The 15,565-nt window shown below is 30.5% G+C and overlaps 1 protein-coding gene across 25 annotated transcripts in view; it reads right to left on the bottom strand.

Moving 5' to 3' along the window:
* Positions 1 to 15,565, bottom strand: part of LOC129941495 (cell adhesion molecule Dscam2) — a 259,928-nt gene that overhangs the window by 1,344 nt on the left and 243,019 nt on the right. For 15 of the 25 annotated variants that reach the window (XM_056050146.1, XM_056050154.1, XM_056050143.1 and 12 more), the window contains 6 exons: positions 14,895 to 15,029; positions 14,138 to 14,442; positions 13,902 to 14,082; positions 13,611 to 13,772; positions 13,412 to 13,426; positions 6,545 to 6,608 (listed from right to left, as the gene is read on the bottom strand). In XM_056050146.1, the coding sequence (XP_055906121.1) occupies positions 6,545 to 6,608; positions 13,412 to 13,426; positions 13,611 to 13,772; positions 13,902 to 14,082; positions 14,138 to 14,442; positions 14,895 to 15,029 (862 nt within the window). The remainder of the gene's footprint in view (positions 1 to 6,544; positions 6,609 to 13,411; positions 13,427 to 13,610; positions 13,773 to 13,901; positions 14,083 to 14,137; positions 14,443 to 14,894; positions 15,030 to 15,565) is intronic. The other 10 variants (XM_056050158.1, XM_056050160.1, XM_056050162.1 and 7 more) reach the window with 6 other exon arrangements.

The following is a 15,565-nucleotide window of genomic DNA, read 5'->3' as shown; positions in this document are numbered from 1 at the left end:
TTTTCAAATCTGACATTAAAATTGATGTATCAAGTCAGGTTTTTGAAATATTACTTTTTAAAATTTGAAAGAAAATTTCTGAATAAAATTCGTGATGGTTTCCTAAAACTTTTTTCTTATGAATATGTTGTCAGATGATTTTTCATACTTATGGTGTTACGTCAGTTGAAATTAACGTGAAGAGTATAGAAATAGACACATTATGAGAGGCTTGGTTCATTGTCAAATCAAACATACCAAAAGTTTTGTTTGACAGGTAAAATATTTGTTTCCCGAATGAGCCATTTAAATTTGTTTTTAATTAGACACAAAATTGAAGTTACAGTGACGTTCGATTTTTTTCGTTAAACTGTTAAGTGGTATTTATATTAGTATGAAACACCATTTTGCCAATAATAATTGGGTTTCCGAAAATCGGAAATATCTCGCTGTATGCGCAGCTGTCAATTTTGAAGATGTCATCGTTTGATATTTGACAAGTTAAAACTATGCCATTGCTTAAAAATGGAGCGATAACACTGGTCGACTCCAAAACTAATGTATCACGTTAGAATTTTAAGATTTTTTTTTTAAATTCGAAAAACACGTGTGTGAAAAAAAGAAACAAGTACATATCTTCATCATTTTCGATATACAATATTTTTTTAGCAATTAAATCTTTTGTCATTAGTCTTTCTATATTATAATCGTACCTTATAATGATCCCGTCTGGAAAAAATAATAGAAACAACCTACTTTAACCATCCATTCCATTTTCTTTGTATGCAAATAGGCGTCTTAAGCTTGTTTATAAGTTTGCCAGATGTTTTATATTATAAACAAAATTTTTAAGTCATCTATAATTTTAATAAATATTGGTCGTGGTTTACATTATACTCTGTTTGAACGGGAAGTGTTGACAAAAACTAAGGCAGGCTGGAAAAACGATGGTTGAAATTACAAAAAAACTTGAACAGTTCAAATAAAAAAGTATTTACAACTTTACATTCACGCCTACAGAAGAAAAAAGATGAAGAAAACATAAACTTCTTCGCGATTTGAAACACTATTGGTAAGAATATTTAAGAAGAAACAGTTTCTTTCTTTAAGAGAACTCAAATATGAATTAAACGGATCAGTGACAGCTAGAACAATAAGAAACCAAATTATAGAAGTATCCTGGTATAAGTCCACGAAAAGTGGTATTACCGAGCAAATCATTATACAAAGACTTCCCTTTGCATACAAACACTTACACTATTCTTATTGGAACAAGGTTTTGCGATCGAATGAAAAGATCAATTTGATTACATCAAATGCAAAAATGTATGGGAGAAGGCCAAAAGACAAGAAGTTTAACTCAAAATACACAAAGAATACAGTGAAGCACGGTGATGTGACTATAAATCAGCATTTGGTTACTGAAGAGGAGGTGCCAATCAAATGGAAGTTCATACCGGATTATGACCCGAAGCATCCTTCAAAAAATTCTTACAACAAAACAAAATGAATGTTTTGGAATGGCTATCACAATCCCCCGGCTTAAACCCAATTGAACACTTATGGGGCATCTTAAAGCGAAGAACCGGAGATTGTAAAACTTAAACGAAAGATGAGTAGTACCCGTGGCATGATGGTTAGTGTGTTGGACTGTCATACAAGGGGTCTTGGGTTCAATCCCTGCCTGTGCCCCCTTAATTTAAAAAAATTAATTTGCGCGGGTACTGCCTCTTGCGAGGAATTGACAAATCCTTCAAGAGTAAATCTTGTCATGAAAAAGTGCTTTCTCAAATTAGCCGTTCGGATTCGCCCTAAAATTGTAGGTCCCTTCCATTCTTGACAACAGTACTCGCACACAGGAATGGTTGAGAGTTGTAAGTCACTAGGCCCTGGTTCACAACGGACTGTTAGGCCACCCCATTTGATTTGAAACGAAAGATGAGTTGTGGTCGGAAATTCAAAGGGAACATTACTCCATACATTTAGAGACATGTGTCGAATTGGTGAATTCGATGGGGCGAACAGCGGAGTCAGTTATTAATAATAAGAGTGTCGCTACAAAATACTCAAAGAATTTGAAATACTTTTGCCGTTAAGTTACTTTCTCGCTACAAAAAGATTACCATTCTTATTTTGTTTCTACTATTTTTTCCAGGATCTAAATCCAGTTTTTATCATTATTTCCCAAAATTATATTTTAAAAAAATTGTTGTATTTAAGCAAAAAATTGTTAAAAATCTATCAGTGTAGTTTTTATTTTTTTTATTCTTCACAAATACCTTTTTATGTGTTGAAAAGAATTAACACGAAAACACTGTATAAGTGTAAATACATATGTATATACATACACGTATATAAGTATGAAGTAGTTTTTTTTTAGATTATCCACATTGATAATACCTTTCGTCCGTATTCGGTTGAGATATTTATATTATTTCAAATTAAATTACAAAAATTGTTAGATTTCACCTTCCTTGCAAAATTCAGAGAGAAACGCTAAGCCATTTATGCTAAAATATTTTTAAACGAAACAAGGCAAAACGGTTTGAAAGTAAGTTTTGTTTTTGTTGTCTAAAAAATTAAAAAACAGGTATTTTCAAAATCTAAGGAAATAGTTTAAATTGAAGTTAGAATTCGAAATCAGCACTAAAAATTTACTTCAAAACTTATTTTTCAATACTTTCAAAGTATCAAATTCAAGGTTTGCACATAGAGTCAAATAAAAACACATGACTTAAATAAATGTACATGTTCTAGAAGTGGAAGAACATATTTGTATAATGTAAAGAAACGATAATCTGAGCTTTCTTCGAAGAGGTCACACAATGTCGAAATGGGAAAACAAAATGTTTGAATTGGATTTAAAAGAAGTGTGTTCTCTTGCCTACCGTCATCCGTCTACAGTATTTAGTTCCAATTTCAGGAGCAACTTTAAACTACAATGACAGGGGAATTGAAAAATATTATTTCAACAGAATCCAATTCTATAATTTATTTGTTTAGTGCACAATCTAATTAAAAGTTTTGTCTTCCTTAATTATATTGAACAAGGAATAAGGACTTTTTCTTTACAATACAAAACACAACTTATGATGGACTTTTTTTTGTAGATTCAAATGTTGTTGTTTGTTCTGGAAGTAACCTTTAACACTTATAATCAACAGCGTTTAGTGTGCATATCGTAGGAAATAAGCTGTCAATAGTAAATTTAGGACCTAGGTCTAACGACGCTGTTGAAATACATGGGTACTAAACGAATGGCCACCTCTGTTGCTATAGCAATCTGTTTAATAGTAGAGCTGTTTTTTGCTTTCGCCGTTTCCTGAAGGTGGCGTTTAAAAGTTTAAAATAAGTATACAAAACTAAAGGTTTTTATTTTAGGATTACATCTGAAAAATCAACTAGCGGCATTGTATTATTTAGCGTTCAAAGATTGCAGTTGACTGCAAATGAAGTCTTTGGTGTTGTATGAACCTTCCGACTGAAAACTTAACAATCAACAAAATGATGCCTGGCTGATTTGACACATAGGCTAAATTTTGTGATAAATAATAATCAATAATTTTTGTACTTATTGAAAAGCTACTATTTTCAGTGCAGTGTTCAAAAAGAAAATTTTCATGGTTTCAAAAAGAAAATTGAGTGTTCAGTTTTGTAGCCGGGAAGATGTTCTATGAAGAACTTAAGTGCTTAAGTGTTGCGAACTATAAAAAACAATATAAATATGTTGTTAAAGGGTGTTTCATTCCAGTTTTTGGTAATGGCGTAGTTTTTACTTGTCAAAAGTTAAAAGTTGACAAATTTCAAAAGTAACAGTAAGCGGGATATTTTAGAGCAATGGCTCTGCTCTCGTCTATATTAACAACAACTTGATTTTGATAGTTTTGGTTTTATTCTTTTACTGTTTCACGTAAATAATGATTTCAACACTTAACGAAAAATCAGTTTTTGACAGTTATTAGCGTATTTAACGGTGACGAACTTTTGTTGGCATTTACTCTTTACCACTTTATAAAAAAATTCCTCTAAACTTTGACACAAAATAACATTTCAGATCTGATAACGTACATAGTTAGAGGAATATTTTTATTAATTTAAACAAACACATTTTTTAAACAATGGTCGCATTCATAACACTAGTAAAGTAAGTAAAATTTAACAAGCTTCGTGAATGCAAAGCTGCACTTCAAAGTTAGTCAATCCGGAACTGTCATATTAATGACAAATACAAATATATAAAATAAGAAGCATTTGTGTTTTTTTAGAACTTTAAATAGTTTTTTTTTCTTTTTAAATCCAATAAAATTAAATAGAATATATAATATGATTGATTTATATTTGTATTTAAATACCGAAAGATTCATTTCATTTTGAATTCTTGTGCACTTATCGAGCAACTGACTGTGAAACGTCAAAACCAGTGTGTACTATACTAACTTTGTAGCCGAAATGTTTACACTACGTGCGTCGGAGGGGAAATTTCAACTACTACTAAAGAATCCCTTGACTACGTAGCCACTAGGTTTGTGAATGCGACCATTCTAAACTATCTTTATAGTCAAAATTTTTTCACTGCGTCGAAGGGGAAATTTTAACTCATTTCGTAGTTCGAAGTAGCCAATTAGAATGACTTCACTACGTAGTGACTACATTATTAAATGCGTCCAATTACTTTTTTTAACCTTTCGACCACAACAGGGGTGCTATAACACCACAGGCATTTTTATTCGAACTGTAATTTTGATTTTGCTTCATTTTCCTTTCTACAGTTTTCTTGTGAAAATATTTATTTTTTTATGAATTAAGTTTTTTATGTTTTTAATAAAGTAAATGAATTGTTGTGTTGGAATAAAAATTAGATGTTGTCCTTTAAAGTTTTTTTTTTTTAATTTATTCCTGGCTGGGGTGTTACGCCACCCCTGTTGTGGTGTATGTATATTTTAAATGTGTTGTGGTCGGAAGGTTAAGTTCAGAGCAGAGAACTGAACAGAGCCTGATTGATCACTTCGAGTGCGCTCGCATCAGAGTTTGATCAGAGAGCTCTCCGATTTGTTCATGAAATATACCGAAGAACTGAACTAAAATCAGTTTAGAATTTGCCATCTGTCTCTTTCATAAGAATTACAAACCCCTCTGATATGTCTGTGCTAAAAAAGACACAGATCTTTTTTTGAAAGCTCAATTTTCTGCTCTGAACTTAAATAGAACAACACCTATCGTTTCAATGGCAGTAGGTGACCGGTAAAGAGAAATACACAGTATCCACGTTTTTGAACTACACTATAACTTTCAGTAATAGTAAGTCGGTACCTTTAGGATTTTTTAAGTGGTTAGAAAAGGTTTTATTTGTTTAATTATTTTATAAAGCTCTTATATACCACACAAACAACAAAAGACCATTTTGCTTTTCCTGCAATGAAAGTATTAAAAGCTTGCTGATGTGTTTTGTATGTATAATTGTGTATAAAATTACCAATTATGTAAATACATTGTTTTTTTGGATTACCAACCAAATATAATACAAATTTCAGGTGAATTTAAACGAAATCATTATGACAATAATTGTTATTTACCACATTCAAATTGTTTTGTAAATTATTTCGAAAATATAAATATTAAAAGAAAAATGTGTAGACACCACTTTCTACACATTTTTATGATCATAGTGTTGTTAATTTTTATTTATGTTGATGATGACAGCAAAATATATATATTTAAACATTAAATAAATATAATCAATAGTAAATAAATTGGTTATAAGGTTCTGATGTTTTGCTTTATTTTGTTTAAAAAAACTGTAGGCAGTATTGAAATAAAAAGGTTATAAATAAAAACAAATTTAAAAAAATAGAAAATATAAAAATAAAACCATGCACACAGTAAACAAAATTAAAACTTAAATAAAATAAGATCAACAAGAAATAAGCTCAATTATTATTATTTTTTTGTTGTTGGTAGATGGCGATAGAAAGAGCATAAAAAGTACTTATTTTTATTATTGTTAATTTATATACAAATTTTAGCACAAACAATTAAATTGCATGCAAAACTTACTGTTTTCGGCTAGCGGTGAAAATACCATTTTGTTAATAGAGAGACAGGTTGTTGTTTTTTAGTAAAAATTTAAAGGTGAAATAAAATTTTATTTACAATATAGTATTTTAAGAAAAACTTTTAAACTTTTTTTTTTAAACAAATGCATTATAATGTTAAGACTGTATTTTGGTACAGTTTCCGGATTAGTGAACAAATTGATGATTTATTTGGTCTAATGAAAAACATGAGGTGGGTTATGGAAGATACAAAAGTTGTCGGAGACATTTCGAAACAATATTTGAAAGTAATTTTCTCTCGATGGATAATTTGGGTTTGCGGACAACTTTTGACCAAATCTTCACAGAATTTTGAACATGCTTTTTTCCGAATTGTAAATTTTGTAGGTATGAAGAAATTTTGAAAATTTGTTTTTTAAATGTATTTTTAATTTTTTTTTTTTGAAAAATGTATGCTTGCTACAGTATTACTTATATTTTCCTAACTAATTTTCTTCTATTACACCTCTTACCTTTCGATTAATTTTCGCATTTCTTCAGTTGTACGTTGATCCTTTTGATGCGGGGATCGTTTAGCTGCATTTATGTTTTGTTACGCATTTAAAATTACATTTTTTTGTTTTTGGGTTTTTGCATTTTTTGTTTTTGTTTAAAGTTTAAGGCATAAATCCCAGAGGAAAATATAAAAGAAAAATAAAAAAGGTGAAAATAAAAAATTAGAAAACATAAAAAAGAGGAAAAATAAAGATGATTTTTGTTTTTTTAATTTCAATAAATTGATTCTATTTAACTTTTAGCTAAGGCCTATATTTTGATCGATGATTTTTCTTTCATGTCATTTTAATAAGTTTTATATTATGGTTCAAAATGCATAAACAAAAAAAAACTAACAAAACGGAAAAAGAAAACTAAAACTAAAACACTCGACAAGCATTTTATTTTACACATAAAACTCATTTTTGTTTTCAATAATATATGAGAATAAAATTAAATGAATGTCATTTCTAATTTTATGTTTAAAGAAAATTTACAATATATTTTTGTATTCTAAGAAAAAAATTTGTCCTAAGAAAAAAATCCCATGCATTCCACAAATAAATGTATGAAAATGGAAAACATTAAGTTATTAGTAACACAAGAAAAACAAAACAATGAAAATGATGAAAACACAAATTAAATAATGAAAGTTATGCCACCCAAATAATGACCATAATAATAATTTTGAAAATAACATAAAACACAATATTAACTTCACACATCACGCAAACAAACTTTGAATAAAATAAAACAAATTAAATATGTGAATGAAACAAAAATATTATTAACAGAAACAAAATAACATTTGGAAAAAGTTCTGAAAATTGTTTAGCAAAACACAGTGGTAAAATATTTAGTCTTATGAATATTATTAGAGTTTGAGGTAAATTTAGGAATATAATCAAAGTGATGTCGATTGGATTTAGATTTGAGAATATTGTTTGTACTTTTATAATCTTGGTCTAATTTGACAGCTTAAAAATTTAGAACTCAAATATGAAGGATTTCGAATCAATCCAATTGTTTATTATTAAAATGAAAAAACTATCAAACATACAAAATATATAATAGTTTTTTTTTTTAACAGTTTGGAACAGTTGATCTGGAGTTTCACACGTTGAAAATGACGGCAAACTCCTACAAGCAAATATTGCAAGAAGCTTTCCCTATGGTTACCAATGTATTTGGACCAATATACCTGGACTTTTCAACAAGACAACGCGCCAATCCAGAACGCAAGGATCATTAAAAGTTGGATAGCCGAGAAAAATGGTACCTTACTTCAATGGCCACCGTACTCCCCGGACCTAAATATTATAGAAAACGTATGATGGGGATGGATGGTTCGTAGAGTGAACGACTCTGGACGACAATATGATGACAAAGAATCACTTACTGCTGCTATTATCAAAGAGACATGGAGTGCAATTTCACTAAATTACTTAAAGCAACTGTATGATTCACTTCCCAACAGGGTTTTTGAAGTTATTTTAAATAAAAATGGTAGCACACATTATTAAAATATCATTTTAAATAAAAAAAATTGTTTCCTTATTTAAGCGAATGTTTCTATTCAAGTGGCGCAAAAAAAACGTGTTTTTAATGAAGTAATTAGAAAAGTGGTTAAAATAAGCTAATGGTATTTTCCTGAATTATTCTATCTATGTAGTTTTATTTTCAATAGTTCCATAAAAAAAAAGTTTGTTTCTATTGAAGTGGAGCGGAGTGTAACTTAAGAATTTTTATTTTCAGCTAGTGATTTTTTTTTCTTATTCCAAAGATGACGTTTGCAAGCCTAGATACAACGATTTCCAACTCTAGAGTTAATCGACTTTAGAAACTTTAATATTTCAATTGGTTAAATTGTTCAACGTGTACTCGGCTCAAGTAAGACGACTTGGATAGAAAAAAAACACATCTCTACTAAATTTTATTGAAGTGTAATGATTGAAAACCAAAAAAAAAAAAAACAAAGCTAAACCAACATAAATAACTAATCAAAATTTTAAAGCACACGTTTTGGACACTCAAGATGATGTTATACTTAGAAAAGTGTAACTTTGCCTTCAATTAAAGGAAATAAAGGAACTCTTTTGTTTAGCTTTTGCACTTTGAAGTACATATGAAACTGGGAATCAAATATGAGTGGTACCTAAAATATTCACAAACAAAATTCTATGACGAAGTACAAAATTGTGAACATTTTGGAAATACTATGCATTTCTTATTGTAAAAATATATAGAATGGTGTATTTTAAACAATTTCTTGTGCAGTATCCACCACCTTTAAGTCGGTATGTGACTGCCAAAATAAAAATAATGCTGACGTATGTACATTTGCGTACCTTGTAGCACTTTCTAGCATCAGTTCAATTTAAAATTAGTATGTGAGAAGTTCTTGGGCGTAGTTGAACCTTCAATTGATACAATTTGATCCCGTGACATTTTTGACATGATATTTTTTCAACTCTTAAGTTTTAATCAACTTTCAAGTTGATCAATTTGAGTGTAAAAAAAATAGTGTAAGGAAATCGTCGTAAATGAAGGTCCGTCGACAAATTAAAACGAATTACCAACTATTTTACGCTAGAAAATATGAACTTTTTTCTTATTAATCAGCTTGCTTGAGCTATAGTTGGTTGGTCTTTAGATTATATTGAATTAATGGCCAGCAGTGTGTTACCGACCTTAACTGCTGACTATTAATATATTTTAGAAGTCTAAACATTATTATGTCATTTCCAAAAACGGCACTTCGAAGCTATGTACTATATTATAAACAATACAATTGAAAAATGGACTTTCAAGATCAAATGTTGTATATGCAAAGGCATAGTCAAAAAATTCTACATGAGCTAATACCGCCGTAGCCATCCGCAGTCTCACCGATATTACTATTCTTCATATACACACAAATATTTTTTAATTTTTAACACTTTTTAAATGATTAAAAAACAGTTGATTTGATAATGACAGCTAAATGGAAAGGCTCGACAGAATATTGTCAATCGATGTCAATCGAAAGTTTGAAAAAAATGGATCATGGTTAGCCTCTCCAGCTGAGTTCTTAAAAGTACTGATGAAGACCCACTCTCCTCGTCCGAGAATTGCAACCCCGATACGCTTAGAACTCCAAACACCAATCTGGTTCATGTAGAGCAAATCGATTCCGTTAATAGAAGATACAAAATATCTTCCGCTATTAATACTTTCTCTCTCTTTAAAACTTCAAATGATGCCTATACCTGAATCATAAGTCATGCAGACAGGTTAAAGTAGTTTTTATCCCGAAAGTGGGTAGGCTGGGTCATATATCTGCGAAGGATTTTCGACAAATAAGTTTTACATCTTCTGCACTTATAAACACTTGCGTCCTAGATACCCATATCAGAAACATGCTTGACGAAAGACAGCTAGAGGTAGTGCGCACCATTGAGAAGACAGTTCAATATTGGGAAATTACTCTTGCTACCTTCCTATACGTAGAAGGTGCTTGCAATAACGTCCAAACTCACTTTGGGGTGGAGGATTTTATTTAAGGATAGATAATTTCTATGCTAAGTGGTCGAAGAATTCAAGCCTCATAAATAACTTAATCTTTCCCGTTCATATGAGTAAAGCGCAATAATCTCTCCCCGCTCCTATGGGTCTTAGTTATAAATATAATTCTAGTTAAGTTAAAAAATTGTAAAATTTCGTCAATGTGATAAGCAAAATTACGGAGAGGGCTCTGAAGAAATTAGCATTAGATTAAAAATAAACTGGAAATTAAACACTGAAGAACGGGCTAATAAGAATTACATTGCCTTTTTAGCCTGTAGAAACACATGTGGTTAAAAGTCGAGCCTTTGACCGAAGATGATTGTGTGGACGTGCAAAGTAATTGTACGACCTAATTTGCACTTAACAAAAAATTAAATATCGATAAACTAAAGAAAGTTTAAAGAATAGCTAGTATCGGCACTGCATGGAACCTTTGATGCTGCCCAACCGATGCCTGAAGTGTTATTCTGCATTTCCTGCCAGTTGACCTACGCCTTAAAAATTAAATAATTATTATTTATTTATTAATATCATATTCTCCTAACAATTTTTAGATATCTTATTTCTAATTTAATAATATATGTATTTTGTACAATTAATTAGAGGGAATAGGTTGTAGCATTTGAATTTTAAGATAAAATTGAATTAATGCCACATTTACAAATTTTATATTGTGGGATGGACAGATTATAAATAACGTATATGATAAAAGAACAGAAACAGAGAAAAAAGTTTTTTATGAAATGATCACTATAATTGATTTGAACTGCATTAACAAAATTTAAATTATTATATACGTAAATAAATAAAGGGAATAAATATTATCAAATGACGTAGTTTAACAAAGACTCAATGTTATAAGTATCGAAACTAAGAAGCCATAATTTAACTGATTTTAAGAACTGTGGACGGTTTCTAATGCTTCGTAATTCAGCTGGAAGACTGTTGTATAATTTGCAAGGCACAATAGGGTAAGAATTCCTAAAAAGTGCAGTTCGAAAAATGTTTGATCGTACCGAGTTAGAATTTCTCATATTATATGTATTACTCATAGGGCTTTCCAAATAACCACTCCTCATAAAAAATATTTTCAAAACCTTAAAATAAAACAAGTGTCTTACTGGTAGAATACCTGTTTGTCTAAATAAATCTGCAGAGTGAGTGAGGCGGGCAGCGTTGTATATTTTTCTTAGGACACTTTTTTGAAAAACTGTTAATTGTTGGATTTTGTTTAAGTAGGCACCTCCCCAACAACTGATACCATATTGTAACTTCAAGTAGAAAATACCATAGTAAACCTTTTTTAACGTGGAGAATGAACAATATTTTTTTAACCGATAAAAGCATCTTACGGTTGAAAGAAGATATTGCTTTAAATCCATAATGTGCTCAGTCCATTTTAAATGTTGGTCAATTTTGACACCTAAATACTTAAAATCTTTCACTATTTCTATATTGAAGTATGAACTGCAGCAGTTTGCTTCAGAATTGAAGGTATTTATTAAATGAGAGACTAGACATTTGCTATTGAAGAGTTTAAAACTAGAACAAGACGGAGCATGTAACAATAATTTTATGTCATTTAGTCCATTGCTGAACATAATAAGTTTGGATTTGTTACTGACTAAAAGTTTATGGTCCGCAAACCATAGCCTTAATAAATGTACATCATGGTTTATATCTGAAACCAAATTTAATGGACTAAGTGAATTGTATCCAATTGCTATATCATCAGCAAATGCGTTAGGTTTCCCTTAAAATGACAGATTGAAGATGAAATTTATATAAACCAAGAAAAGAATGGGCCCAAGAACTGACCCTTGTGGGACACCCAAGTTAATATCCATGGAATCACTTAGAACATTACCTACTTTGACTATCTGAGACCTTTTACACAGGTAGGATTAAAACCAATTGTAGATGAATCCTCGGAAACCAACATCATGCAATTTTTTCAAAAGGATAGAGTGACTGATCATATTAAAGGCTTTTGTTATATCAACAAAAAGCGCAGCACATGTCATTTTTTTGTACACTTCTTGTTGTATTAAACAGCAGAAATTTAATAAAGCATCTTCTGTTGACATTCCCGATCTAAATCCAAATTGTGAGGGGCGAAAGTAATTCTTGCTTGTGAGATATCGTAAGATACTACTTTTTATAATTTTTTCAAAAATTTTTGAAATTGATGGTAATAATGAAATAGGTCTGTAGTTCTTTACATCCTTTTGCTCCTTTGGGTATAACACAAGCAGATTTTAAGTCATTTGGGAAGATTCCGACTGTCACCTTATATTTAAATTTCCACAACCAAAATTCAACGAAGAACTACCAGAATGTAATAAAACTTATTTCTAATTTTAATTTCAGCGATGTTTATATTTTCTTTCGACCACTTCTGTGTGCTTTTAGAGTGTTTACTTAAGGTTTTTGTCTGAAATGTTGGTTAATTTTAGGAAATAGGATAACAGTAATTTAATTCGTTGGATTTTGTTTAAACTTGATTATTTGATTATTTATAAATCCTCTATTTATATAATATATATTTCAAATATATTTTTGTAACTGTATTACAGCTATTTTTTTAGTAAACTGATACCTTATTTGGATTTTAAATCAAGATCAATCTGTGAATCCACATGTTAATTGTAAAAAAAGTCAACTTTAAATAAGAAACAAAAACTAATAAAGTTGCTTTTGCTAAAAGCAACTTCCCTTTTTTGACTGTTCTTTTGACCCACTTTTACATCTTGTCAATACTCCTTAAATGGATTTTCGCAAACAATCTTTTTTAAATCCAATCGATCATCTCTTGTATTATATTCACGTCATCAAATTATTGTTATGAATTTTTATATTAGTCTTTTTAAATAATTATTATTTATCAATTTTTGATTATATGATTTCTCCTGAAAAATATTCCTAAAGAAATATTATCGTAAATTGGTTTTGAACTTTTCAACATTCAAACACAAACAAAATATTTTTTTTTAATTATAAGAGGGTAACGATATGACACTATAGAAACTTTGCATTCAAATGGGGGAATGAGTGAGTGATTATATAAATATTATAATGATGATTAAATATTTATGAATTTTAAAGTGAAATCTTCTATTTATTTTTTATTTTAACGAAATCATAAAATGCACACATCCATCTAAAAAGAACAGAGTGTAACACTTCGAAAGGAATGAACTTATTTTGTTTTGGATGAATTTTTGAACTTAAAGTGACTCAACAAACACAAATGTTCAAAATGAGGAATTTTTTTGTTTTCAAAAGTCAATCGCACTCACCCTCCTTGGAGTCTTCTATAATTTTGTGAGTTTTTTGTTTTGATTTTGAAATTTATAAAAACAAAAAAAAAGTAAATTTTTATGAAAAATTTGGCCTTAGGACGTTTGTAATTTTTATTTTTTAAAGTTTCAAGGATATTTTCAGACGTACATTTTTTTTTTGAAAATATAGTTTGTAGGAAAATTTAAGAATTCTTACCGCCATAATTTCCTCGTGGTCCATGATCACGATCACATTCAGCTTCTGAGATCTCATTGCTCTCCTTGGAGTCATTGAAGGAAGAGTTGCTCATGTCATGGTTGCGTGGTGGTGGTGGTGGGGGTTCAGGAGATCCATTACCTGGCATATGACGATATGATCCTTTTAACATAAAAGTTTTCAATATAGTACAGATGGAAAAATTTGCATAATGGGAACCCGGGGTTAAACATAGTTTCATCGATAAAGTAACCAATCTTACCGAACTATGTATTCGAGTGCTTTACTTACCGACACTGCGACGTCCAACAGATCCGCGAGATCCGTAGTGATCGTATGGTGTACCGTATGGTCCGCCGTATTGTGAGCCATATTGATCTTCTTCAGGTGCGCAGTTAGCTGGGTCATCATATTCGGGTCCAGGTCCGCTATATAGACTTCCTCCTTGTGAGTTCACACGGGTATAACGGCGCTAAAAGCAGACAATTTTGTCAAAATAACAACATTCAAATAAAGAGTCCTCTTACGTATTGATCTTCTTCAGCACAGTTAGCAGGATCATCATATTCAGGTGCGGGTGTGTAAATTGAGCTCTGTCCTCCTTGGCTGTTCTTGCGGGCATATCGGTTAGCACGTGGCATAGATTGTGAGCCTGATCGGGAGTGTACGTGTCCTGGATGTCCTGGTGGTCCCATAGTTCCGGCATGTCCTGGTCCGGTGTGTCCGTTTTGATGGGGGAAAGTCTGGAAGTTCATCGCCTTGGTGGGGTCCATTTCTTCACGGAAGCCGAGCAAGTGGAAAGTGGCATAGGGGCAGATCTCATCTTCCATACCTTAGTAATGTTTCAGTTTAATATATAAGAAGTTTTTCGATTGAGTCATGAAAATGTTTTCAAATTTTTCTTTTGTTTAAAAGTATTTTCAGCATAATTTGTTGTTGTATGCAAATTAAAGAGCAAACGTGCAGCTACAATCATTTATTTTTATTTTATTGTTTACCTTCGTTTTAAGAATTGTTAGTAAAGTTCACGCAAAGTCCCAAAGATTTTTACACAGAGACAGAGATAGAGCAAGGAGTAGACTACTTTTTTTTTAAATCACAAAAATAAAAAACTTAAAAGTATTTGAAAACAATTTATTCGGGACAAACTAAATATGGGGTCTTAGTTATTTAAAACAAAATAAGAGATGTTAGTAGCGCAATTGTTTTGTTTTTATAAAATTATTAATACTGAACTTAAAATTAAAAAACAAAATAAAATCAAAATATAAATAAAAATCCTACCTGGATGTCTGTAATAGCATTCTTCATTACCATGACTGTGACCATAATGTCTTGGTACTGGTGGTGGCTTCAATTCTTCGTAGATTGGACGACGGGGATCCCATGTAGAGTGGTTTGAACGCATGCCACGGCCTACTTATTTTGTTTTACGTATTTATTATGTTTTTTTTGTTAAAGGTGTTAAAGGGTTGTGCAATATTTTATTTTAAAAATAGTAAGTAATTAAAAAAAACATAAGCGCAAACCGAATATGAAAGCAATTTAAAAAGCGAATATGGAAAGAAACAAAAAATATAAAAAGGAAGTTTATAAATATTTAATCTACATACTTGTATATTTTTTGAAAATAAAAGTGCCTTAATTTTATTTTTATTTGAATTTTTGTCTAAAACTGCTCGATAGCCATTATAATCTCGCCAATTATTCTGCAATTATTGATTAGCTTTCAGTACTCATTAATGTGCATCATAAATCACCTTTTATAGAATAATGGCGTGTTTGATGTTGCCGTGTTTATAAGCCGTATTAATAAGCGTTAAGGATTTTTTGGAATATGCGTATTCATCTAAAACTTTTCCTAAAATCACATAGTTAGGTAGGCGCCCCTATAACAAGCTTCTATAGAAGCAGTTTTATTTTAACCAAAGCTTATACATAGGCGTTAATTTATT

The sequence above is a fragment of the Eupeodes corollae genome, chromosome 1 (assembly GCF_945859685.1).
Source record: "Eupeodes corollae chromosome 1, idEupCoro1.1, whole genome shotgun sequence".
In the NCBI taxonomy this organism is placed as follows: domain Eukaryota; kingdom Metazoa; phylum Arthropoda; class Insecta; order Diptera; family Syrphidae; genus Eupeodes; species Eupeodes corollae.
This window is presented reverse-complemented; position numbering and strand designations above follow the sequence as displayed.